Genomic DNA, 25,421 nt, shown 5'->3' on the forward strand with positions numbered 1-25,421 from the left:
ATTGTTATCTATGTAGAATCTAAAAAAAGAAAAAAAAAAAGAACATTAATTATTGATATTTTAATACATATCACAACATTGTCGTAAAAGTTAATTGACGACTTTGACGTTGGTATAGTGTATATTAATTATATATATTATCATAAAACCTGATTTGTTTTTTTTTTGAAAAGTGGTGAGAAGAAAAACTAGAAAAGGTGCAATCGGTTTGTCCACTGTCCAGTATTGCCAGGGCTGTATCGATGAAAATAGCATAATAATAACAAAAATTAAAAGAAAAAAAAAAATCTATTTTGACAATATTCCACCACACAATCATCAAACAGTCAAACGTATTATTACAACGCACATAACCACTAAAATAGCTGTGATAAAAATAAATTATTAAGCCGGTGAGAAATAATTTTATTAATTTTTATTTATATAAATATAAATTGTTACATAATAATGTAAATTTACACAGTCAAGAGTGACATTTTGATTGTCAGTATTTTTTACTTTTTTGAGATAAGATAGCATATGTTGAATTTTGATAATTTGCAAATTCCAACAAGCACATTGATTATAATATAAATTTAATCTTCAGGATAAAATGGCTGATAAGACATTTGATATTGAAAAACCACTGTGGGATTTGTCAACATTTTATGGACGATGGAGACACTTTGCCTGGGTAACAGATCCAAGATCTTGTCTTGCCTCTGATCAAGAGCTTCATGATGCTAAAAAATTATATCATTCTTACAAGTATGTCATTTTTGTTTTATTTATTACTGTAACAATGAGGAATTTTTCTTTTTTATTTTGTTGTTTTTTATTTTTAGAAATGGCCAAACGCCAATGAATGATCAAACGTTACGTGCTAAAAAACTTTACGAGTCGGCATTTCACCCTGACACTGGTGAACTTCAGAATGTTTTTGGTAGAATGTCATGTCAAGTACCAGGTGGTATGGCAATCACCGGAGCAATGCTTCAATTTTACAAGTAATTATTATTAAATTATTTATAATAATTAAAATGATATTAATTGATTAATTGTTTTGATTTTTAAGAACAACTGGAGCAGTAGTATTTTGGCAATGGGCAAATCAAAGTTTTAATGCACTTGTTAATTATACAAATAGAAATGCAAATTGTCCAATAACAACAAGTCAACTTACTACTGCTTATGTCAGTGCAACAGCTGCTGCAATGGTAACAGCTATAGGATGCAAATCACTTTGGAAAAATCTTTCAAATCCATTAATTGCTGTAAGCCTAATTTTTAAATAAATTAATCATTAAAAATTATTAAGATAATAGCAACATAATATTATTATTTATTTATTTTATAGAGATACGTTCCATTTGCTGCTGTTGCTGCTGCAAATTGTGTTAATATTCCATTGATGAGACAAAATGAATTAATTGAAGGTGTTGATCTTGTTGATGAAAATGGCACAAAATTAACTCAATCAAAGGTATTTATCAGCTTTAAAAATTAAATAATCAATGATTATTATGATTATTATTAATGAATTATTTTTAACAGGTTGCTGCTGCAAAAGGTATCAGTCAAGTGACTGTAAGTAGAATAATAATGTGTGCACCTGGAATGTGTATTCTTCCACCAATAATGGCTAAACTTGAAACCTACAAATTGATGCAAAGAATTAAAGTATTACATGGACCAATTCAAGTTATTTTATGTGGATGTTTGTAAGTAAAATTAATAATTTTTTAAAATTTCAATTCAACTAATTGTGCATAATTTTTATTTTTTTAAAGCTTGACCATTATGGTACCAACTGCTTGTGCAATATTTCCTCAAAATTGGTAAATATAAATTAATTAAATTATCAAATTAATAATATTATTTAGAAATTATTTACATATATAAAATTTTTACAGTTCAATCGAAACGAGTACCTTGAAAAAATGGGAACCAGAAAGTTATGAAAAATTAATTGATAATTGCAAGGGTGAAGAACCACCCAAGTATCTTTATTTCAACAAAGGATTATAATAATTGAAACTACTTAAATATTGAGACAATAATTACTTAAATAATAGATATCTCTTTGGAATTATTTTTCATTAAAAGACTGTCTAGCAATAATTTTTATACACAGCAATAAGAATTAGATGCATTTCTCTCTTTGTCTCTCTCTGTACAACTTGTTATTTTTTTATAAAAAAAATGTATAAACATTAAGTAATAATTAAAATACATTTTGAATTGATATTAATCAAATATTTGCTCTTGATTGTGTTGATTTTGTTGATGTTTGTGGTACATATCCAATTCTTTCTTGTATTTCACTTTGAAGAGTTTTACCACCCCATGATGGTGGGATAAATGTTGATTTTTCACCAGCTTTTTTAGCCTCATGTTCTTTTCTAATTACTTCAAATTCTTGCAAATCATCAAGACGTGCTTCAATACGAGTTGGACTTCTTCGCATCATTTTTAATAACTGTGCAAAAACAAAAAAAACAATTAATATTATTATTTTATTTAATCAATTTGCATAAAATTAATTTTTGTTATAGAAATTTTTTTCTATTTATATTTGTTTTGTTTATTTATATAAAAAATTTTTTTTTTTATTTTAAAAACATTTGTTTATGTATTTTAAAACAAAATCTAGCCACTTGTCAAAAAGTTCTAACCTACTAAAATTATTTATCTTTATTGATTATAAATTTAAGTATAAGCTATTTTTCTATAAAGTTTTTTTATATACAATAATTAATAATATATTAGAAATTTATTATTTCATATATTATAAACAATTAAACATTATTTGAATATCGTTAAACTCGATTTTCATACATACAAATGCCGCTACTCACTTTTGCTGTAAACACACTGTGATCAAGATCGTCAAATTGTGTGACTACAGACTCGATATTAAAAAATATAAATAATTATTAATAAATTTTTTATAAAATATAAATTAGTATTGTTTTAATAAATTGTTTAATAATAGTTGAATAATGCTTTATTTAGAAGACTATGTTGAAAGTATGTGAATTATTTATTTAATAAATTATTTGAATATTAAATTCGACAACTACAACAATACTAACCTAACTTTTTATTGTCATTTGTTTTTTTAATTTTGACAACTTTGAAGATTTTTTATGAGTGTGTTAAATGTAAACATTCGAATTGGAATCATTTCATTTGTTTACATACCAAAATTCAGTTGCCTTAGTTTTATTTAATTAATAAAAATATTGAAAAAACTGTAATTTAGTATTTTTTTTTTTTATTTATTTATTTTTTTTTCATAATGGAATGTTCAATATTTTCAGGTCTGATAGTACAATATTCAAACAAAAATTTTTTAAATAAATATATATTGTTATTATATTTGATTATAAAAAATTAATTATATCTACTTTTATTTATTTATTAATAATGTTTACTTTTTTAGTGATTGAACATCTTCCCCAAGAATTAAGGGATAGATTTACAGAAATGAGAGAAATGGATTTAGGTGTACAAAGTAAGTAATTTTTTAAATTACAATTTTGTACAAAAAAAAAACAATATATTGACTTATAAATTATTTATCATTAAACAGATTCAATGGATAGTTTAGAAAAAAAAGTAAAAACTTTTTTTTCAATTGCTAAAAAAATGAAACCACTGGATAAAGAAACTGAATATGAAAATATAAGAAAAGATTATTATAAAACACTTGAGGATGCTGATGAAAAAGTACATCTTGCAAATCAAATGTATGATTTAGTTGATAGATATTTACGTAGGCTTGATCAAGAATTGCATAAATTTAAAATGGAACTTGAAGCTGACAATAAAGGTATTACAGAAATATTGGAAAAAAGATCATTAGAGTTGGATCAACCACCGACAAATAGTAGCCAAAAAGAGAATCGTTATAGTTTTACATCAAGTAGAACACGAGATCATCATGGTCATTGTAAGACTTATATAGAAAAAAAAAAAAACCTATAAGATATATTTTATTAATTATAAAAATTTGTATTTATAGCTCGAGCTGAAAAAAGAAGAGATTCAAATGCATCATCAGCATCAATTGAAAAACGTCTTGCTGTTGAAAAAATACCAACAAATTTAACAGAATCACGTCCAACATCAGCAAATTCAGGTTCAATAATTGGTAATAATTCATCAAGTATGCCATCAACACCAACATCAATTATTGGTAATTCAGTTGGTTCTGTAAATTACATTGGACATATTGGTGCTGGTGGTAATGCAATTGCAGCAGCAGCATCACAAGCAATTGCTGCAACTCAACAAATGCAACAAGGACGTAGAACAGCTAGTCTAAAAGCAAGTTATGAAGCAATTAATACTGGTGGTGGTGTTCATGCTAATGAATTTAGTAAAGAATTAGCTGGAGCTGCACAAACAGCAATTGCAGCTATTCAAGAAACAACCAAAAAACATCATAAAAAGTATATACTCTTTTTTTTAAATAATAAAATTTACATTAACCATTTATATATATTTTGTTTTGTTGTTTTTTTTCCAGAAAAGTAACAACATCAGTTCCAAGCTCAAGTGTTGTTGCAACAGTAGCACAACCATCACCATCACCACCAATAACAACTGCCACAACAACAATCACGGATCCTGAAAATCCAGATTGGACTTATGATCCAAATGAACCACGTTATTGTATTTGTAATCAAGTATCTTATGGTGACATGGTTGCCTGTGATAATTCTGATGTAAATTATTTACTATTGTTAACTTGCTGCATTTATTATTATAATATTATTATTATATTATTAATATTTGTATTTGTTACAGTGTCCTTTCGAGTGGTTCCATTATCCTTGTGTTGGAATAACAGCACCACCCAAAGGCAAATGGTACTGTCCTCAATGCACGTCTTCCATGAAAAGACGTGGTGGAAGAAAAAATTGATTAAACTAGATTATTATTATAAATATCAAGTTTTTTTTTTTTTTTTTTTTAATTTAATTTATTAAATTGTCAATATATATGTATACCTCTATAGGTATATTTTTTTTATTTTAATTTTTTTTTTTTTTTTTTCTTTTTAATTATTTCATGAAATTGTGGATATTGCATTTGGAGAATGCAAGTTAATGCAGTGTAATATGAGATAAAAAAATATAAAAAAAATACAACAAGTACTTTATGATTTATCATTGATGTATTTCAAGATATTTATTTGTGCATTGTAATATGTATGTTAAAAAAAAAAGTCAAATTAGTGTCAAAATGTAAAAAAAAATAATGAAGATAAAATAAAGACACAAGTTGATATTGATAAATCATTTTGCAATACGTACTATGGTAGATGTAGATTATTCGCAATTATAAAATAATATTTGTGCGATATTTTTGAGTGGGAATAATTTATAAAAAGCCAAAAAACTTGATGATTTGTACAGGTATTATTTACAGGGCCAATAGTAAATAGTGAATTTTAATTTTTGATAGTTTGGTTTTACTTTAAAAATATATGATAAATTGTAAAGTCCAGTAATATAATAGAATATAAAAAAAATTCATAGAATGTCCTTGTTGTTTTTGTGGATAATTATCATTGATATTATTTCTTATTTCTTTATCTGTATTTGATAAATCTAAAATAATAAATTTACAACATTCTACAGAATATATTTGATTTTTTTATATCATAAATGTAGCTATATTTCAACTCGTGATTATCTTGTTTTCTTAATGATGATTTATATAAATAGCAAATAGAACAAACTGGGTCATTAAAAAATAATAATTATGTATATATTTTTTTCTATCTGTAAAATTCAGTCATCGCATTCAGTCGAAACAAGCCACACCTATATATCAGAAAAAAAAAAAAATATCAAAAAGTTGTAATTGGATTTAAACAATGAAGTGTATTTACTTGTTGTTTTATTTTATTTTAATATCATCAACAATTGCAGATGATTATGAATCATGTAAAATTCAAGGTTACAGTCTTATCCAGAACCAAAGTGTTTTATTATCATTTAAAGAAACTATTCGTCCACATAATGCTGAATGTGATGGTAAATATTGGCTTTATATGAGCAACAAAAATATCAAATCAATCAGTGAAAATGCATTTAGTGATTTACAAATTTATGGACTAAAAATTAAAGCAAGTAATAATGGACTTGAATTATCCAACAAATCATTTTCTGGTTTACCATTTTTAAAATCACTATATTTTTACTCACCAATTAAACTAAATGAAAATAAAATTAATATATTTGAAAAACTTGGTGAATTAATTAATCTTCAACTGGTAATTAGAGACAATAAAATTTTTCACACTGAATTATTGACTCTTGAAAAATTGGAACATTTAATAATATATAAAAGTGAATTATTATTTATCAATATTGAGACATTCTCACACTCGGCTTTACCAATAAAATATCTCGAATTTAATACTAATAAGATGGAAGCAATTGAGGGTAATTCATTGTCATCATTTAAAATATTAAATAAACTTGAATTTAATTCAAATAGATTGAAGATTTTATCACCTGGTATTTTTGATGGACTTGATAAACTTGAGACATTAATTATACACAATGAACTTTATATTAAGTCAATAGAAAAAAATGCATTCAAAGGATTAAGTCAATCATTAAAAACATTGTCAATTAATTATAATTATAATATTGAAAAAATTGATGGTGAAGCATTTGCTGGATTGAAACTTAAAACTTTAGATTTGCGTTATAATTTATTGGCTAAACTTGAAAAGAATATTTTTAAAAATATGGAAGTTGAATATTTGGATATTTCTTGTAATCGAATAATTGATATTATGGATGGAGCATTCAATGGAAATAAAATTAAATATATTAATATTTACAATCTTGGAATGGACTTGAAAAAATTCCAGAAAAATTATTATAAATTTTTGGAATCAACTGAAATTATTGATAATAATAAATACAATCTTACATGCAATTATAAATTATTATTAAAATAAAATTTATATTTATATAATATTAATATTATAAAACGACTTGATGGATTATTTTTATTCTAAAATGTCGTTAACTTGTATTTATAAATAAACTTTAGACTTTGATTTTGTTTTTTTTCTTTCCGCTGCTGATAAAATTTTATTTAATATCTTTTTTGTGTATTTTTTTTTTATATTCTACACTTGAATAGGTACACTCAATATTTTTAAATTTTTCATCAAAAATTATTTAGTTGATAAAGTTTAATATTATTCTAAAATTTTTTAAGTGTCAATAAGCTATATATACTAATGATATTTTTCATCATTAAATTTAACTTGAAAAAAAAAATTATGTATAAATAAAAAATGTTATTTATAATTATCAAATAAAAAAAATAATAAAATATTATCATCCTGACAAATATATAAACGTAGAAAAAATGAAAGGTAATTAAAAAAAAATATAATTAAACATCAATATCAATAGTTCATTATACATAGTATAAATAATAAATATATTGATGAAAATAAAGTAAAATTCATTGTGTATCTGTTTTATTTGGAGATTTATTTTTTCTAATATCATGAAAAAAAAAAAATATATTTTTACAAACATGACAATTTTTTTTCTTTTTTATTTTTACATAATTAATTAATTGCGAGTTTGCTATCGGATTTCCAACAATTATATCAATTATAAAAAAAAAAAATAATAATAATAATACTTAAAAAAAAGACATTAATAAATTATTTATTTACATAAATATTATTAAAATAATAAATAATTGATTATAATAGACTACTTCAACAGTCTCGGAGGATTATCCAAGTAATTTTTTATTCATTTTAGTATTTTCTCCGTGGTAATGAACTGCCAAAAATGGTAATTTATATCCTCGTGAAGAAATAATATTTTTATCAAAACTAACGCATTTTTTTTTTAAATCTTTATAATTGTTGTTATTGTTATTATTGTTGATTTGTTATATGTAGAATTTAAAATTTTTATCAGTCATGCGCAAAGGCATTCAAAGCCCCCATATTGTTGAGAGGGCGCTACTTGTTGCTAAACGACTGCGGGGGGATGTGCAACGGTTGGGTTGTCCACTTCAGTCCACTTCAGAGTTTCAGACCGCAGACGTCTAGTTATGTCCGTGCCTCGTGGATTGAAAGCTTAATACGTTCTTTTTTGGGTTCCCGCTTATTCTTGCTTCTTGAGCTCCATTTTACGCTGTTATTCTGGTAAAGTTTCATTTCATTCATCATTATTATTATTTTATTCATATTATTCATTAAAAAATAAATTTTCAACCCTAGAATTAATTAATTATTTAGTATAAATTTTCTTATTTTTTGCGTGGCATTTTTTTGCTCATAAAATGGCCGCCCTGCTGAGAGTTGAAAATTTATTTTTTTTTGTTTTATCATAATTCATAATTTATGCGACGATCCTGATGATCCTTTTTATTTTTTTTTTATTCCGCCGTATGATTTATAATTTATTCAATTTTTCATTGATGATCATGAATAATTGAATAAATTTATTGTTGGAGATGCCGTGACGCCGGCGATTTTTTTTTTTTTTCGTCGGCCATTGACTCGTTTAGCGTCGTTGTATTTTTTCAATTAATATTTATTTCGCCTAAAATAAATAATTATTCATCAACAATGTACGGCGATAATAATTGATATTTCAATATAAACATTTATGTAAATATCGCTGCGTCAGTTTTTGTATGAAATATTACAATTATGATATGTTTTTTTTTTTTTTTTTCGTTGGCTATTGACTCGTATTGCGTTGTATTTTTTTATATGTACTTGAAATTTATTTTTCCTAAAATAAATAATTATTCATATCAACAATGTACGGCGATATTAATTAACAATTCAAGGTACTGCAATGGATATTTATGTTAATATCGCATTGTCCGTTTTTTTATAAATTATTATTTATTATAGTTATTAATTTTTTGTGAGAAAAAAAAAAAAAAAAAATCACTACCCCGCGAAATTTTCGTTGCGCACTTTTCTTTCGATAGATGGCAGCTTTCTCTGATTCTCTGATAGTCTAGTCGGCCATGTTCGATAAAAAAGCTCGCCATTATTTCAAAAGATTCAAATTCTGTTTTACTCTTCTTTTGAACTGCAGTCAATAAATTTGATAAATTTTATTTTTTTTTTTAAATATAAAAAGCCAGTTACAATAATTACTAATTCACTATCATATTATTTTTTTCTATTATCAGTAAAATCTATAAATTTTAATTATAATTTATTTCTGGGTTTTTTTTTTTTTAAATTTCTCCTGGAGAAATGCATCAGTAGATATTTTTTAAAACATATTAAGCAATTAGAAACAGGTTTTAACTCTTCTTAAAAAAATTTAGCATTATTTTTTGATTCACAATATAAACGGAATTTTCGAAATTTAATTCTTATAAAAATTCTCAACGAAAAAATAAAACTCCTTCAATTACTGCATGAAAATGTCGATCAAACTGGCAGCTTGACTTTCCTTGGCTCTATTTTCCAAGTTTTCCCTTTCATACACCTGTCTTGTTTTTTTTTTATATTAAAAAATCTTATCGAGTAATTTAAAAAATGAACAATAGTGCATCTTTAGTTTCTTTTACTCTAAATTAAATAAAAATATAAATCATGAGTTTGGATCGTGTCAGTATGATGTGTGTATTTATTTTTATTTATCGATTGTGCTCCGTTTGTATCAAGTGTGTGAAAATATGTGAAAATATAGTACTTTGTATATCAAGTGTGTGAAAATATAGTAAATGATATATCGAGTGTTAAAAAATATGTGAAAAAATAGTGTAAATCAAAGTGAATAAGTGGTTAGCTGAATTTAAAATATATCGACTACTTGGGATTATTTGGGATTACTTGAAGAAGAAGCATTTCATCACTCTAATCATCTACCTGAATTTGCTGAGACGTTAAAGGTAAGATTTATCTATTATATTTCGTATCATTGAAAGCACTTTTCCTCTGCTTATTTATGTTTTAAATTTTAAACACTATATAATCATTTAAATATTTCATAACTATTCATAAATTACAATGATTAATATACCCGCAGCTTTCGGCCCAATTTCCACTATTAATTTGTGATTTAAAATAACTTTAACAAGCGCATCTAAAAAATTTACATGTTTTAATTTATTAAATAACAGTAATAAAAAAAAAAAATGAAAAATCACAGATTCAACAATTAAAGACATAATGTGAATCGTGATTTCATAATAAATATTATATCAAAAAAATTAAAAATTTTATATATATCAAAGTACAAAATAATTTTTGATAAAAATAGTACATATTAATTGAGCATTGTTTATAATAATGTGGTAGATAAAAAAATGATCACATTATAAACAAAAACATTTTTAAAACTATATTATCTCATTAACTTAAATATTATTTTCATTGCAATTATTATATTTTTTTTTTTGTTCATCAAGAAGAATTGATGCTTCACACATTGTTTTAGCTGTTGTATTAACAAGAAATATTAATTGATATTCATCAGTAACAGTTAATTGTGGACGTGTTCTTACTAATGCATGTAATATTGTTGCTCTTTCAAGATCTAGCCATCTTTGCAACACAATTTCTCTCTCTTTCCAAATATTCATCGTCACGTTTGATGGTCCCCACAGTGAATATTCCAACACAGCTTTGACCTATTTATCATTTCACAATTAAGTATATTTTTCAATTATAAAAATAATATTTATTTACCTGTGATAAACTAACAGCTCGTTCACGTATCAAAAGATGTTGTACTATCGGTAATTTATCAATCAAATTAAGCTCTTTAAGTGCAACAAGAGCACTATGACATAATGATATTTGTTCTTCTCGATCATCACAAGGGTGATCCGTATGTAAACTATATATTTTAAAAAATTAAAAATATATTTAAACAGCTAATTTTATCATAAAAAGATTAGAGAAAAAAAATTATAAATTACCATTGAAGATGATAAAGACGATAAGACGTATCTTTGTCATCTCGAGCGAGTAAAAAATTATTAAGACTCATTGGCAATTCTTCAATTCCACGAGCTTGTAAATTTTTTAATACATTTATAAATTGCAAAAGTATGAGATAACATTCTCTATTTATAAATTCATTATTATTATTTTGTTGATCTTGATGATTTTTGGATAATGTTGATAAGAATAATTTGATTGTTGATATTTCAATTGGTGCGAGAATTGATACAGTTACTGAAAAATTAAAATATAAATTAATTAAATAATCATAAAACGATAAATTGCTTTTTTTTAAATTATCATATCACATACCATCAGTATTAATCATTTCCGGTGATAATAAATTACTTGGTATAATTTCATTTGTTATTTTATCAATAAATTCAGTAATTGGTATGAGACAAAATTCTTTTTGTGAAAGTACTGATGATAGTAGACCATCAACAGACAGACAAAGTGTAAATGAATTTTTATTCCATGATGCAAAACAAAATATACGCTTTCCAATTATTTTAACTGTATCAATGTCAATGATAAAATTTTGTAATCGTACATTTGATAAATTTAAATTACGTAAATTTATTGGTAATAATTGATCTGTCTGTGAAAGCTAAAGAAGGAATTATTTATTAATTTATTTAAATTCAAGAATGAATAATAATTTAATTATTTAATTTTTTTATGACTTACTCGTTCAAGCATTTGAGCAAGAGATTCGTGATTAGCAACAACAACAGCACCATAATTATCCTCAAGACTACGATAAACGACACATCGATTTCTACCCTGACGAATTTTAGCCATTGAATATTCATCATTTTTACATTTCCAGTCATGATCCTCCTCGGCGCCCTGATTTATTTATCAAATTTAAAATTATAATCAAACATTAATTAACATTTTTTTATTATACATAAAACGAGTCATTAAATTATTATAGAAAATTTTTTTCGACTTTCTAACTTTATAACGAAATCATCAAAATGAAAGTTTGTTTAATCTAGTTTTTAAAAATACGTTAAATAATATATATATTTTAATTGAATTTCAATTTTAACAAATAATTATTTCTTCGTTGAAATATGAAATTAATATTTTACAAAAAAATCTAAAATTATCTTAGTAAAAAGAAATAAAATATGAAGAAATATCTTGCCTCATTTCCTGTGTAGAAACCATCTGGTGTACTTAGCTCACTTTCTGTCTCACTACCATAATATGGAAGTGAATTTGACCTTACAAACATTGGTTTGTTGTATTTGTATTGAAGATTATGTCCAACATTACAAATACCAAGTTCGGAATTTCTTTTAATCGTAACATTAGTTCTACTTGGTGTCACATTTGTTTGTCTACGTAATTCAATATTTGAATCACATTCTGGTGAACTTGAGAGTAATTCATATGCATCATGACACTCACTAGTTGTCTATTTAATAAAAAAAATAAATAAATAAATCATTTTTTTAAATATAAACAACAAAGAAATATAAATGTTTTATATTTATTTTATATTCTAATTTTACCGGATCAAGTGAATTTGTGTTTGTTGGTACTTCAGACAAATTAAATTTAGTATAATCTTTTGATGACTTGATACTTCTTGGTGACGATTGAATTGTTGAATTTTCATTATCGCGTCTCAAGCTAGATGTTCTCTGTGGTTTTGATGGTGCTATTCCACATCTCACCTCACCTGCAACATTCTCCGTTGCTGCAGGCCCGATATGCCATTCACGTCAAAGCGCAAAATTGTTAGTAATTATTATTTTATTATTTTTTAAATTAATTTTTTTTTTTTAATTTAAATACAGTACATGCGAGTGCAAACATTCCATTTATCTAAACTTACCAATTTATATTTTTTTTTTGTCCGCACATAATTTTTTCCTCCATTTAAAAGTTGGGTTTTTTTTTTTTTTAAATAATTTTTTTTTTTGCAATGAATTTAATTTGTTTTATTAGTATTTTTTTTTTTTTTCAAACAATCATTTTTATTATTTTTCAAAACGAGTTTACAAATGTTGATATTTTTTTTTTTTTATTATGTCAACTGTTTTTATTATACAATTATAAATATTAAAAAATTAAAAAAAAAAAATTACAGTATATTTATTTTTTTTTTCTTGTTTTTATTTATAAAATAAGTGATTTATCACAGAATATTATTGCCATAAAATGCATGAGAATTTTATTCTTAAATTATTCGACACAATATTTTTATAATATATATATTTTTTTTATCTCTTCTGTCTTTCTTTCTCTCTTACAATTGTGTCGATCCGTACCACAAAATTAAAAATAACAAAAAGAAAAAGCATAATATGATAATTTTTTTTGTACAATAAAGTAATATGGCTGATTGATAATATTTATTGAAAAATCACGTGTTAGTATAGCTATTGGCAATGCAAAATAACGAATATTAATATAATTATTTATTTATATAATGAATAATCAATCATGAGCTTGCTATTTTTTGTTATTACATATTTTCTATTAAAAAAAAAAACAAAAAAAAAAGAAAAATTAATCAACTACAAATAAAGCACTTATTAAATAAATGCTGTAAATATTATAAATTCAAATGAAATTAATTGCATTGTATGGGTCGAAACTTACCCAAATTAGCATAAATTGAATCACCAGCAACAGCACTAGTATGTTGCCAGCCTCTCATTGATGTTTGTAATTTCATCATGTTATCCAAATTTGGTGATTGTGACTCTTTATTTATTTGGTTTGTTGAATCTGTGTCAGTTGATCTTGGTGGTGGTGGTGGCTTTCCAAGTCTTGCTATAAATACAAGTCAATAAATAGTAAATAATAATATTGAAAAGCTAGTTTTAAAAAAAAAATAATTAAATATGTCAACTAACCAGTTGTATTGTGGTTTACATCTTGTTTAGTATCACCATGAATTATTTCATCATTAAATTTAACCAATTTATCATGACGTAATACTTCAACAGCAGAACCATTAAGTTCTAATGGATGAATAATTTCTAATCTTGGCTTTGGTGATAAACCACATGTAATATCATCAACTTTTGTTGTTGAAAATGATTTTGTTGATACAAGATTTAAGTCTTTTCTTGAACCACCCATACGTAATAATTTTTTAAATGGTAAAAAACGTGATTTACTTTTTTTTTTTTCTTCAAAACAATTATCTAATTCATCTGTTGATACTGTTGGTAATGAATAAGATATATTTCCACTTATTCTTGATATTGATGTTACAGAATAATCATTATCATTTATTAAATTATTATTATTATTTGATATATCTGATGTATTTTGATATGTATCCATTGATTTTTTTAATTTTGGACTGTATGATGATGATGCACGTTCTCTTTTTTCTTTTTCACGTACAACTGGACAATCTGATTTTAAATATGATTTAAAATTTTGTTTTCTAGCAAATAATGGCATATTTGTATCATCACAATTTATTTCTGGTGGTTTTGGTGCCATTCTACGTTTTGAATAACCAATTGATTGACTTTCAAATGTTGAATTATCATCTTTTATAGCTGATGTTATAAATTCATTATTATCTGGTGTTGGTGTTGGTGTTGGAGTTGTTGTTGTTGTTGTTGTTTTTGTTTGTGATGATATTGGAGAATTTTTCGTTTCATCAAATACATCAATAATTTTTTTTGAATTATTTTTTTGTTCATTAATTGGTTTTGTTGAAAATACAGACTTTTTAGAAATTGTTTCTGAATGTAAAAATGAATATCTTGGTTCTGTTGTTGTTGATGAAATAATTGATGATGTTTCAATGGAAATACTTTTTTCTTTTTCATCCTCTTCACCATCAGGAACACCAGCTTCTTCACGACTATTTTTATCAGTTATAATATTTGTTGATGATAATGTCTCACTGTTGTTATCAATTGACAGTGATTCACCCTCAACAGTTCGATTACAAATATCTTCAAAAGTCATGTCATTACTCTCTGTTATTTTATTATTATCTTCTTTAAGTATATTATCAATAATTTTATCATCTTTTGATTCAGAAGTAAAAACACTTGATAAAATTTCATTTGTTTTAATTTTATTATTTAATGATGTTAAATTTGTTTCTGTTTTTTTAATTATTGTTGTTGATGTTGTAGTATTAGTACTTGGTACAATTAATGGCATATCAACTATTTTTTCTAATTCAATATTTTTATCATCACAACGTTTTTTTTCAACAGGCCTTTTAGCTGTTGGTATTGTATCATCAGCACCAAATGGTGTTACTGATATTAATAATGTTGTTTTTTTACCTTCTGAATCTTTATTTATTTTTCCAAGCATAAGTGAACCAAGTGGCTTTTTAATTTCATTATTTATTGTTGCTGTTGTTGTTGATGTTGTTGATGATACTGTTAAATTTTCAGTTACAGCATTAAAATTTGTATTTAAACGTGTAAGATTATTAAGAGCACGATCTTCTTCACTATCTTGTTCCCAGTCTTTATCTCGATCAACTTCATCTTTACCATTTTTTTTTTTACTTATCATACTATCAATAATTTCAACATCATTTGATGATGGATCAGATTCACTATCACTGTATTGTTCACCACCATAGCCAATTATTTCAGCTAGTGTTTCTGGAAATTTAACATTATTTTTTTTTTTATATTTTTTTTCTTGACGCTGATGCTCACGAAGAATACCCTGTAAACAAGTTTTAAAGTCAATGTTAGTATATTAATATTTTTCATTTCCGCATTTACCAAAACCGGCTAACCCACTTTTTTTTTTCTTTCACATTGACAATAATATTATCGATGTTTATAATGATGTTATTTATATATGCATTAACCTTGCCAGTAAAATAAAATATATATTTAAACTTTCACATAATTTACCTGTATATTTTTAACATCTTTAACAACATATGGCTTTGTCTTTGCAATTCTTTTCAAATGTTCCTCACGTGATTCAAAACAATTTGCACAAAGATCTTTTTTCCATGCATGTTGCACAAAATATTTACAATCCTTTGACATTTTTTTATTATCTTCTCGACTCTTCATTCTGGTAACTCTATTTTCTATAAAAAAAAAAAAAAGAAATTTTTATTATTAGTGTATATTAATTAACTAGTATCTTCCGGTTATAGAATTTTATCCGGATGAACTTTAATGTTTGAAATAAAATTGTTCAATTGGGGATATACACATAAACAACAGAGAAAAGTAATTTTTTTTTCAAATTAAAAATCACGAAACTGTTGTAAGTATGTGTATATATAATCAAGCATGTTTGAAGTGATATGCCTTGAACTTTCTCTCGTTAAATACAGTGCAATCTAGCTTCTGTCATCATAATGATAACTTGCCTGTGTGTTTTACCTTCTTCATTGCAATATGATATACAAATTAAACTTCCGGAAAGACTTTCCCATTTATCCATCTTCCTCATCAACTACTAATTGTTCATTAACATTATTAAAAAAAAAAAAAATTGAAACATATATTAATTTTAATTTTCTTTATACTTCAACTTGTTTTTCCTCTTATAGATTAAAAAAAATTCTACAAAAGTATAATATCCGCAAAGTTATCTTTTATGGTTTTGATATTAGAAAATTTTTCCGGTTTTTTCGGTTTGAAAAAAAAAAACCTTTATAACACTTGAATACATGTCAACCTACTTGTCCTCCTTTTCACCTTATTTATTCCAACAATTTTATATATTTTTTTTTTTCGCTCAATTTTTCCTACATCAATTTAATTGTGTCGTGCACTCATTTTATTTCAAACATTTATGTGCAAAAGTGAGAGATCAACATTATTTATATTTGTAAAATTTATGTCTATAAAACTGATAAATATATTTTTTTTATTTTGCTATATTGATTCAGCAATTTCTTTTTCATTTTGTGTCATCTCTCACGAACACAGTATGACTAAGTAACCAAAATAAAAAAAATAATATACTTGAGATGTTCACACCAATATATTCATGAATCACTATTTATCAAATTCAACTTGTGCATGATAACATAAAGATATACTCTTAAACAAATACGGACTTTCACCCTGCAAGAAAATTTAAAAAAATGATTCCTTCACACGATATATTTAAACATAATCATTATAAATGGGTCATTAATAAAATAATCATTGATTTAATTTTTAATATATCAAGCAATTATTAAAGGATTTTAATAGTTAAAAAAAATAAATAAGACTTGATTTGCAATGAAAAATTCTGTTATAATATTAAGCAAGCGTATATAACGGAATCGCCAGTAAGATCGTCCGAAACTTTGCGTTTGCCGCTATGCTTGAAACGACATATTAGTATACGGGCGTACATTCCATATGTATATACACTTTAAATACATATATATAAAGAAAATAAAATATATAAAAAATATATAAACGCTTGCTGAGAATTTGTATGGTTGTGACTTGTGACAGGCAACAGGAGAAGCACGTATATTTCGATCCTTCTCTTTCTTACACACAGGTCATTGAACGTTTCTTTTACATATTATATTTATATATTATTATTTTATATATATACAAGATGAGAGGACCATGAGCATCTCAAGATCACACCACATGTGAATTGATTAGGATCAGGGGATACAAAGGGAAAGTTTAAATATTTTTAGAAAAAAATAAAGGCAGTCTCATCATCTTGTATAACACACAAGTTTGCAGCTTTACTTGTACTTGGATTTAAAATATATTTTTTATATTTTATGCCACGTGCATTATCACAAAGTAGATATGATAAATTTTAAAAAATTATAAATAGTTGTTTTTCTTTTTTTTGTCTGTTTTTTTTCTTTTAATTTTAAGTCGACAGTTGGAATGTCAATGTTTTTAAACTTTGTGTCCATTTGTGGATGAGTAAATTAAGTTCATTCATTCATTTGCGTTTTAATATTGTAAATATGTGTATATATGTATGTGCGATTATTTATTTTTTTTTTTTTTAAATGTCTATTTGTACATGAGCAAGTTGAATAGGCGCGGCGCGCATTTATGGACGCATATATATGTAGGCTACTTGTTGCAATGTTAAAAATGTTTTTTTTTATTTATTTTTTTTTTTAAATAAAAATAACTCTAAACAATAAGTGGCCAGTGTAATTTAATTTTTACGTAATCATGTAATTTTGTTGTTTATTTTTTTTTACATTTTATATAAATATTTTAATTGAATTTTGTAATTTTTTATTATAAAAATTTATATTTATTTTTTAAAATTAAATAATTTAAATATACTTATGTATAGGTTTTTGATAAAAATTTATTTATTGTGGGAAATTGATTTTCTTGTCACGGAAATTGCCACTCCTTTTTGGAGAGTGGAATTTCTTGTATAATAATGACGTAAATTGTTGATTGATTTAAATCAACGATTTTCAATTGGCATTATTTATTGTGTTCTTTTTAAATTATGATGATTAGTTTTTTTTTCTTTGTTTAAAATTTTGATTTAGATGATGAATTTTTATGGGAATAATATTTTTTGCAATTTATTGTGAGACGTGACCTTAATATTAGCCTGAGGAGGATGGGACAGACACAAGACGACCTCGACAACGCACACACAAGGGCTTTCAAATTCTAAAATATTCTTTCTCTCGTCAAATAAGCAATATATCTACACACAACACACACGCATATTAAATTATTTTTATAATTGATATATACAAAGCAAACTTTCTTTGTTGTTACGCTCTCCCAATTCATAAATTTTAACGATATTTTTATTTATTTTCAATTTTTATTATCATAATGAAAAATTTTTAATTTGCAGTTACAAAAATATAAAATATCATTAAACAATAAACAATAATACAAATAAACAAATCAAAAAAATTATTTATTTTACCTCCCAAGAGTTTAATTTATATATTTCTGACTCATTTTTTACCCCACGTGATTCAAAAAAATAATCAAACAAAAACATATATATTAACGACAAAAAAAATCATATATATACCTATATATTATTTTTTTTTCCTTAGCTATATTATCTTGACGCGCCTTTATTTATGATAAATTTTTTTTTATGACTAACTTACAAAATAATATAGAAAAAAATAAATAATAATAATAAAAAAATTATGACGAACCAAAAGATTTTATTTCACTTTGAAAACCGCGGCCAGTGTTGATTCGAGCGTAAATAAAAAAAAATTACGCCACTTTTTCTAAATTTTGCTTAATTACAAAATTCAACAGGAAAAGAAAATTGAAAAATAATAATAATCATACATTAATTAATAATAATAATAATAATAACAACAAAGTGTTGATATTAAAATATGAAAATTGAAGTTTCGTAAAGTTAAATTACTTGGCTATTGCAATTTTTGAGTTTAAATATTATTTTTAAAATTTAGATATTATTTAATTTACTTTGTAATTATAATTATTTTTTTAAATAAATAATAAAATACCTTATTCGTCTCACGATATGCACTTAACGTGACCCGAGTCCAAGTCCTTTCTATTGTCCTCCAGACAGTCGACTTGTTTCAGCCTCTTTATGTATTTCTCAATGGAATGTTATGTTTTTTTTTTTTTGTCTTCTTTATATATCTCTCTCTCTCTCAAAACATTTGTTTACTTAATATATTTTAATTCAATAAAACTTGAATATAAAAATTGATAAACTAAGCAAATTTGTTGATATTTTAACAATCACTTGAATAATATAACTGTGTATTTGTGTATGGATTTATTGAAAGGGTATATCAATGAAATATTAAACTCAAATAAGAAGGATACAAATAATGAAAGTTTATGTACGTAAAATAGTGTACCGTAACGCCGGCATCCGATGATCGTTCATCGGGGCCGGCAGAAAACCGACTGTGGCGGTGGTATCGGGTTATCGTTTATACTCGGTATTATTCACTCGAAATTGTCGGGTCTTTTCGACTCGAACCGCGAATATTAAATTAATATATATTATTAATTATTATTTATTTTATAATTTAGTACAATTTTGTATTTTATTTGTTGTTACTGGCATCTACTGGTTACCGGTCAAGTTAATTTTTTTAATTATTTTTTATGCAGAAAAATTTTTACATTAAGTAAATAATTAAAATTAATTGAGACTAGTTTTAATATTTGTAATATTTTAGAAAATTAATTAATTATTTTTTTTGGAGGGTTTTGATTCTTTTTTTATTTATTTTAATGCCTGGGTTTTTTTTTTTTTCATTTTAAAAGTAAGAAAATAAAGTTAGAAGTATAAAAAAAATATTTTAAATAAGACATAAATATTTTTTTGTATTTAAAATTATTTTAAAAAACTAAAAAAACATTTAAAATAGATAATATTATATTTTTTATAGATTAGATAAAGAACGTTTTTTATTTTTTTTACATTTTTTGTCTTTATAAAAATATTTTTAAAATATAAAATAACCAATGTCAATTTAATCATAGTTAGATAAACTAAAAGTTTCGTTTTTTATTTTTATTTTTATAATATTTATCACTTATTTTCCGGTCCTATTTATCTGAGTATTTAATTTTTAAAACTAAAATTAATTTCATTGTTTCGATTGATTTCGATATGCATAGATAGTTTTTATAAATTATTTTATCATTTTATTATTAATATTTTATAATATTATATTTATTTTCACGTTCTGTTTATGTTTCTTGTTCTGAATATTATTAAAGATCTAATTAATTCTTACTATATATTGCATAAAAATAAATGTACAGAATCTTGCTAGACTGATCAGAAGCGAACTATCTAGCACAAAAAAAAAAATAAAAACAATAATAACATACAAATAGCAAATTGTCTCTCAATGACAAAGAAATTATAAATAAATACTAAAATAACAAAAACAATTTGAAGCAAAGCTTGAATATTTACATATAAAAAAATGACTAACGTAAAATATTTGTAATGGTGTAATGTCTTCTGTAATACTGGTATCACTTTGCGTTATTCGCATTGAAATAATTGATCCTGATATTGAAGAAACAGCAGGTAAGTAATGAAATAACACATTAAACAAAATAAAAACAACAAATAATGATAAATAATTATTTTAATAGAATCAATGGCAGCTAGAAAAATTCGTGGTTGTCGTGAACCACGCGATATAACTGTTGAAACATATGCAAATATAACTGAAGGTCCAGTTGCTCTATTATCATCATCATCATCATCACTATCAGGTTCCAGTAAATCATATTCATCATCAAGACCAAATTCTGAAGAAAAAACATTACCAAATATTGATACAATTGAAGCAACATCATCATCAACAACAACAACATCACAAACAGATCAAATAAATTTTATATCTGGTAATCCATTTGTTGAAGTAACAAAAGGAATTTTACATCTCTATAAAGAAGATGAATTAACTAAAATTCATCAAGCAGCTAAAAGAAGTAATACAATATGTATATTATCAGTTCCAGCAACAATGACATGTCATGATTTATTAACATTTACAGCAGCATGTCATCAAGATATACAACATTTTCGTATAATAAGAGATAATAATCCAAATCAATATATGGCACTAATAACAATGCGTTCATCAACAGCAGCAAGTGAATTTTATGGTACATATAATGGTGCACCATATAATTCACTTGAGCCAGATGTTGTTTGTCATATGGTATTTGTATCAAGAGTTGAAATTGGTGATAGTGGTATGTCAATAAATGGTCATACAGAATTACCATCATGTCCAGTTTGTTTAGAAAGAATGGATGAAAGTGTTGATGGTATATTAACAATATTATGTAATCATACATTTCATTCAAGTTGTCTTGTTAAATGGGGTGATATATCATGTCCAGTATGTCGTTATGCACAAACACCAGAACCACTTGGTGATAGTCATTGTATGGAATGTGTTGCTGATACAAATAATGATGCATTATGGATATGTTTAATATGTGGACATATTGGATGTTCACGTTATCATGAGGGTCATGCATTTGAACATTATCGTGATACACATCATTGTTATGCAATGCAATTAGGTAATAATAGAGTATGGGATTATGTTGGTGATAATTTTGTTCATCGTTTATTACAAGATAAAGATGGTAAAATGGTTGAAGGTGGACAAGAAACATTAAAATGTGAAGATGGTGCTGCTGTTGATGAAAAAGTTGATGCTGTACAACTTGAATTTACATATTTATTAACATCACAATTAGAAACACAACGACAATATTTTGAAGATCGTTTAAGTCGCATTGAACAACGTTCATTAACTGAAGTTAGTGAATTACGAGAAAAGCTTAATCAATTAAATATAGATAATTCAATGATTCAAGAAAAACTAATGGCAATAACAAAAGAAAAACAATTACATGAAAAAAAATTACAACATTCAAATGTTAAACTTGGACAAACACAAAAAGAATTGTCAGAGGAAAAAGCATTGAGAAAATCATTAGAATTAAATCAAACAAGTTGGCAATCAAAGCTGAAAATACTTGAAAAAGATTTGCTAGAATCTAAAACAACAAAAGAACGTGAAATTAATAATTTACGTGAACAAGTACGTGATTTAATGTTTTTTTTGGAGGCACAAAATCAAATTGAAAAATCAGTTCTTAAAGAGGATCTTGTTGGTGGTACAGTAATTGTTCCTGAAGCATCGACAACGTCAAATGATACATCAACACGATCACGTCGTCATCGAAAACATTAAAGCTAGCTTCTTTTTTTTTTTTTTTTTTTTTCAATAAATAAATTAATTACATTAATCATCATTTAATTGTTATAATAATATCGAACAAAAATATTTATTTAATATATTTTTAATTTAAAAATACACAACTGGCTTTTCTTTTTCTTTTTTTTTGTTTGTGTTGTTAGACGACATCTAGATTTATACCAGTTGAGAAAAATAATAATATATATATATATAGTGTAATTATTAGTCTTGTCTTTTTTATTCTTAATAATACATTATTATTAAATATTGCAACATGTTGAGAAAAAACAAAAGAAAAAAAAATTGTGCAATTTTTTTTTTTTTTTCTTTTTTTATGATTAGATTATTTTTTTATGATACAACTCACGTAGAAATTTTGTGCGTAAGATATCATATCATTTTAGTTTCATTCATTCATTCATATTTTTTTGAATGATATTGATAATAAATAATAAATTTTTTAATAATAATGATCCATCAGTTAAAGAGAAGGCACGCCTGCGACTGATTTACAAATTTTGGCAATTTTTTTTTTTGTTAATTATATATTTTTTTTTGTGGAGTATTTAAAAAAAAAGAAAATTAATTTTAATCAACTCCATTATTGACTGAATTTGATGCTTTAACTTTACGTTTTTGTGTTTGTCTTTGATGTTCATATTCAAAATCTTCTTCGCTAAGATTTAACTTAAGAATCTGCAATGAAAATGAAAAAATAAATTAAACTATTTATTTTTCTAATGAAAAAATATAAAAAAAAAATAATTCAATATTAATTTTACTTGAGCAACTAAAGCTTCTTCTTCCATAATTTCAATTGGTGGATTTCTCAATACTTGAAGAGTTTCATACATTGTTGGACAACGTTTTGTTAATGATGAACGTCCAAGACATCCTTTCAATAATACAAGACCAACTTTAAATATAATTTTAACACCTTCACACAAAAACATATCCCAAACACGTAAAATACTTTCCCATGGTAATGTTCTCGTATAAACACAAAGAAACCATTCAGTCATATACAATATTGGTTCCATTTGTTGTTTTTTCTGTTGATAAATAATTTATAAAAAAAAAAAACAAAAATCAAATCTCAATAATTCATTATCATTATAAATAATAATAAAAATCAACTTACTAAATGCTTGTATGCAATTGGAGAAACACGTTTTAATAATGCAAAAAGTATATCACCATCACGTTGAAGTGTCTCCATTCCTTGACTGTAATAACCAATAAGATATTTATCACAAACAGCAACAAGACACCAAAATGCTTGAACAGCTGGCATATGCATTAATAAAAATGCAGCAATTGGTGCTTGTGCCTGACAATAACCAACTTTTGGATTATATATTGAATATGCTTTTAATATTTGAAATAACTCTTGTTGTCCAGGTCCATCATCAACAAACATTTCATGATGTGGAAATTGACGATGTAAATCTTTTTTAATATCATCAATGTATTTTGGATCACCAGGTCTTTCAATATATTCTTCATATAATCTTGTATTATTATTTAATAAATATTCACCACCACATAAATTTAACCATGCACGTAGTCTAACTGATGGTGGTATTCCTTTTCTACATCTTTCACGTACTTTACGATAATTACCACCCATAAAACCATTCCAATTGTTTAACATTTTAATCCATTTTCTTTCACGTCTTAATATTACCTCTGGTGGTATTACTGGTTTTCTGATAAAATATTATTTACATTATATTATTATAAAAATAAAATTTAAATATAGAATATTTATTTACCTTTCTGGACTGTATTGTGAACCACCAAGAAAACCATGTCTATCTGGTATTGTTGATATAACTGAACCAGCTTGATAAACACTACTTATATCAGATTCAGATTCACCATTGAAATTTTCCTCTTCATTATTAACTTTTGTTTCCAAACTTGCCATTTCATCTTTCTACACAATCTGAAATTAAATATTATTAACAAATATAATGTATAACAACAAAAACAACAATAACTTACATACTGGTTTTGTAATTTTATTCATCAACTCAGGAATTTGTGTCAATTAAAACGATCAATTTAATAATAATATTTTAAATATTGTTATTCAATTTACATGATATTAGTCATGACCATGTTTAAAATGAACACATCATGAATTAAGGACAATTGTCAGTACTTTAAATGGTTATACGTGAATTCTAGACAAGAATTAGAGAACCAAAAAAAAAAAGTACCGTTTGCTGACATCAAATGATAACAAGCACCGTAATTTTTATTTTTTTATTTAGATTTTATTTTCAATTGTTTAAAATTAGTATTGATATGTAGGTTTTATTTTTCTATACACTATTAATTAACGCCTCTTTTTTTTTTTTTTTTTTTAATAAATTTATAATTTAGTAGTAGTGAAAATAATAATATCACTATGTACCACGATTGGATTGTCTGTGTTTATTCACCTGATGGGCACATCCCACATTATTTTTTTTTTTTTTCACAATATTTTTTTCTTTTTCATTCAATTGTTTTTAATTGAAATCTTATTTAAACAATTTACATGTGTTGAATATTTTTAATTATTAATAAATTTTATTTATTAATGATATTTAACAGTTGATAATTTATTGTTTTTTATTTTAATTTTCATAGAAAATTTTCGTAAAAGTGACACATAAATATGTTGATGTTTTTATTATTTTATAAATAATATTACTATTATTGTTATTTCAATTTTTTTTTTTTGTTGCTTGTGTGCACTTGTGTGTGTTGAAA

The 25,421-nt window shown here is 24.7% G+C and overlaps 5 protein-coding genes across 7 annotated transcripts; 3 read left to right on the forward strand and 2 right to left on the reverse strand.

Annotated features, from left to right (window-relative positions):
- The first annotated feature begins 69 nt into the window (after positions 1–69).
- On the forward strand, positions 70–2,230 carry LOC122852975 (sideroflexin-2). The gene is made up of 8 exons (XM_044153141.1): positions 70–392; positions 587–747; positions 825–986; positions 1,055–1,253; positions 1,337–1,462; positions 1,534–1,700; positions 1,770–1,817; positions 1,893–2,230. Exons 2-8 carry the CDS (start codon positions 593–595, stop codon positions 2,005–2,007), a joined length of 972 nt encoding a protein of 323 aa, XP_044009076.1. The 5' UTR covers positions 70–392; positions 587–592; the 3' UTR covers positions 2,008–2,230.
- Positions 2,231–2,843: 613 nt separating this feature from the next.
- On the forward strand, positions 2,844–5,491 carry LOC122852970 (inhibitor of growth protein 3-like). Its single transcript, XM_044153136.1, has 6 exons — positions 2,844–3,009; positions 3,425–3,496; positions 3,575–3,934; positions 4,007–4,436; positions 4,514–4,712; positions 4,795–5,491. The coding sequence occupies exons 1-6, from the start codon at positions 2,982–2,984 to the stop codon at positions 4,909–4,911; spliced, it is 1,206 nt and encodes a 401-aa protein (XP_044009071.1). The 5' UTR covers positions 2,844–2,981; the 3' UTR covers positions 4,912–5,491.
- A 4,852-nt stretch (positions 5,492–10,343) lies between these two features.
- On the reverse strand, positions 10,344–19,906 carry LOC122852949. Of its 2 annotated transcripts, none has more exons than XM_044153098.1 (11): positions 19,401–19,906; positions 15,841–16,025; positions 13,843–15,646; positions 13,586–13,759; positions 12,490–12,677; positions 12,120–12,392; positions 11,654–11,815; positions 11,276–11,573; positions 10,939–11,197; positions 10,706–10,856; positions 10,344–10,647 (listed from the first exon to the last, which is right to left on the reverse strand). In XM_044153098.1, the coding sequence occupies exons 2-11, from the start codon at positions 16,006–16,008 to the stop codon at positions 10,375–10,377; spliced, it is 3,750 nt and encodes a 1,249-aa protein (XP_044009033.1). In that variant the 5' UTR covers positions 16,009–16,025; positions 19,401–19,906; the 3' UTR covers positions 10,344–10,374. The 2 variants fall into 2 exon arrangements, with proteins under 2 accessions (XP_044009033.1, XP_044009034.1); XM_044153099.1 differs by having other exon boundaries at positions 12,490–12,659; positions 19,401–19,829.
- An 816-nt stretch (positions 19,907–20,722) lies between these two features.
- LOC122852960 (BRCA1-associated protein) lies at positions 20,723–23,326 on the forward strand. The gene is made up of 2 exons (XM_044153114.1): positions 20,723–20,959; positions 21,028–23,326. Exons 1-2 carry the CDS (start codon positions 20,884–20,886, stop codon positions 22,650–22,652), a joined length of 1,701 nt encoding a protein of 566 aa, XP_044009049.1. The 5' UTR covers positions 20,723–20,883; the 3' UTR covers positions 22,653–23,326.
- On the reverse strand, positions 23,241–25,358 carry LOC122852973 (TBC1 domain family member whacked). Of its 2 annotated transcripts, none has more exons than XM_044153138.1 (5): positions 24,670–25,358; positions 24,434–24,606; positions 23,800–24,367; positions 23,441–23,710; positions 23,241–23,354 (listed from the first exon to the last, which is right to left on the reverse strand). In XM_044153138.1, the coding sequence occupies exons 2-5, from the start codon at positions 24,586–24,588 to the stop codon at positions 23,247–23,249; spliced, it is 1,101 nt and encodes a 366-aa protein (XP_044009073.1). In that variant the 5' UTR covers positions 24,589–24,606; positions 24,670–25,358; the 3' UTR covers positions 23,241–23,246. The 2 variants fall into 2 exon arrangements, with proteins under 2 accessions (XP_044009073.1, XP_044009074.1); XM_044153139.1 differs by having other exon boundaries at positions 24,666–25,267.
- Between the last annotated feature and the right edge of the window lie 63 nt (positions 25,359–25,421).

Source organism: Aphidius gifuensis, linkage group LG3, assembly GCF_014905175.1.
Source record: "Aphidius gifuensis isolate YNYX2018 linkage group LG3, ASM1490517v1, whole genome shotgun sequence".
Lineage (NCBI taxonomy): Eukaryota > Metazoa > Arthropoda > Insecta > Hymenoptera > Braconidae > Aphidius > Aphidius gifuensis.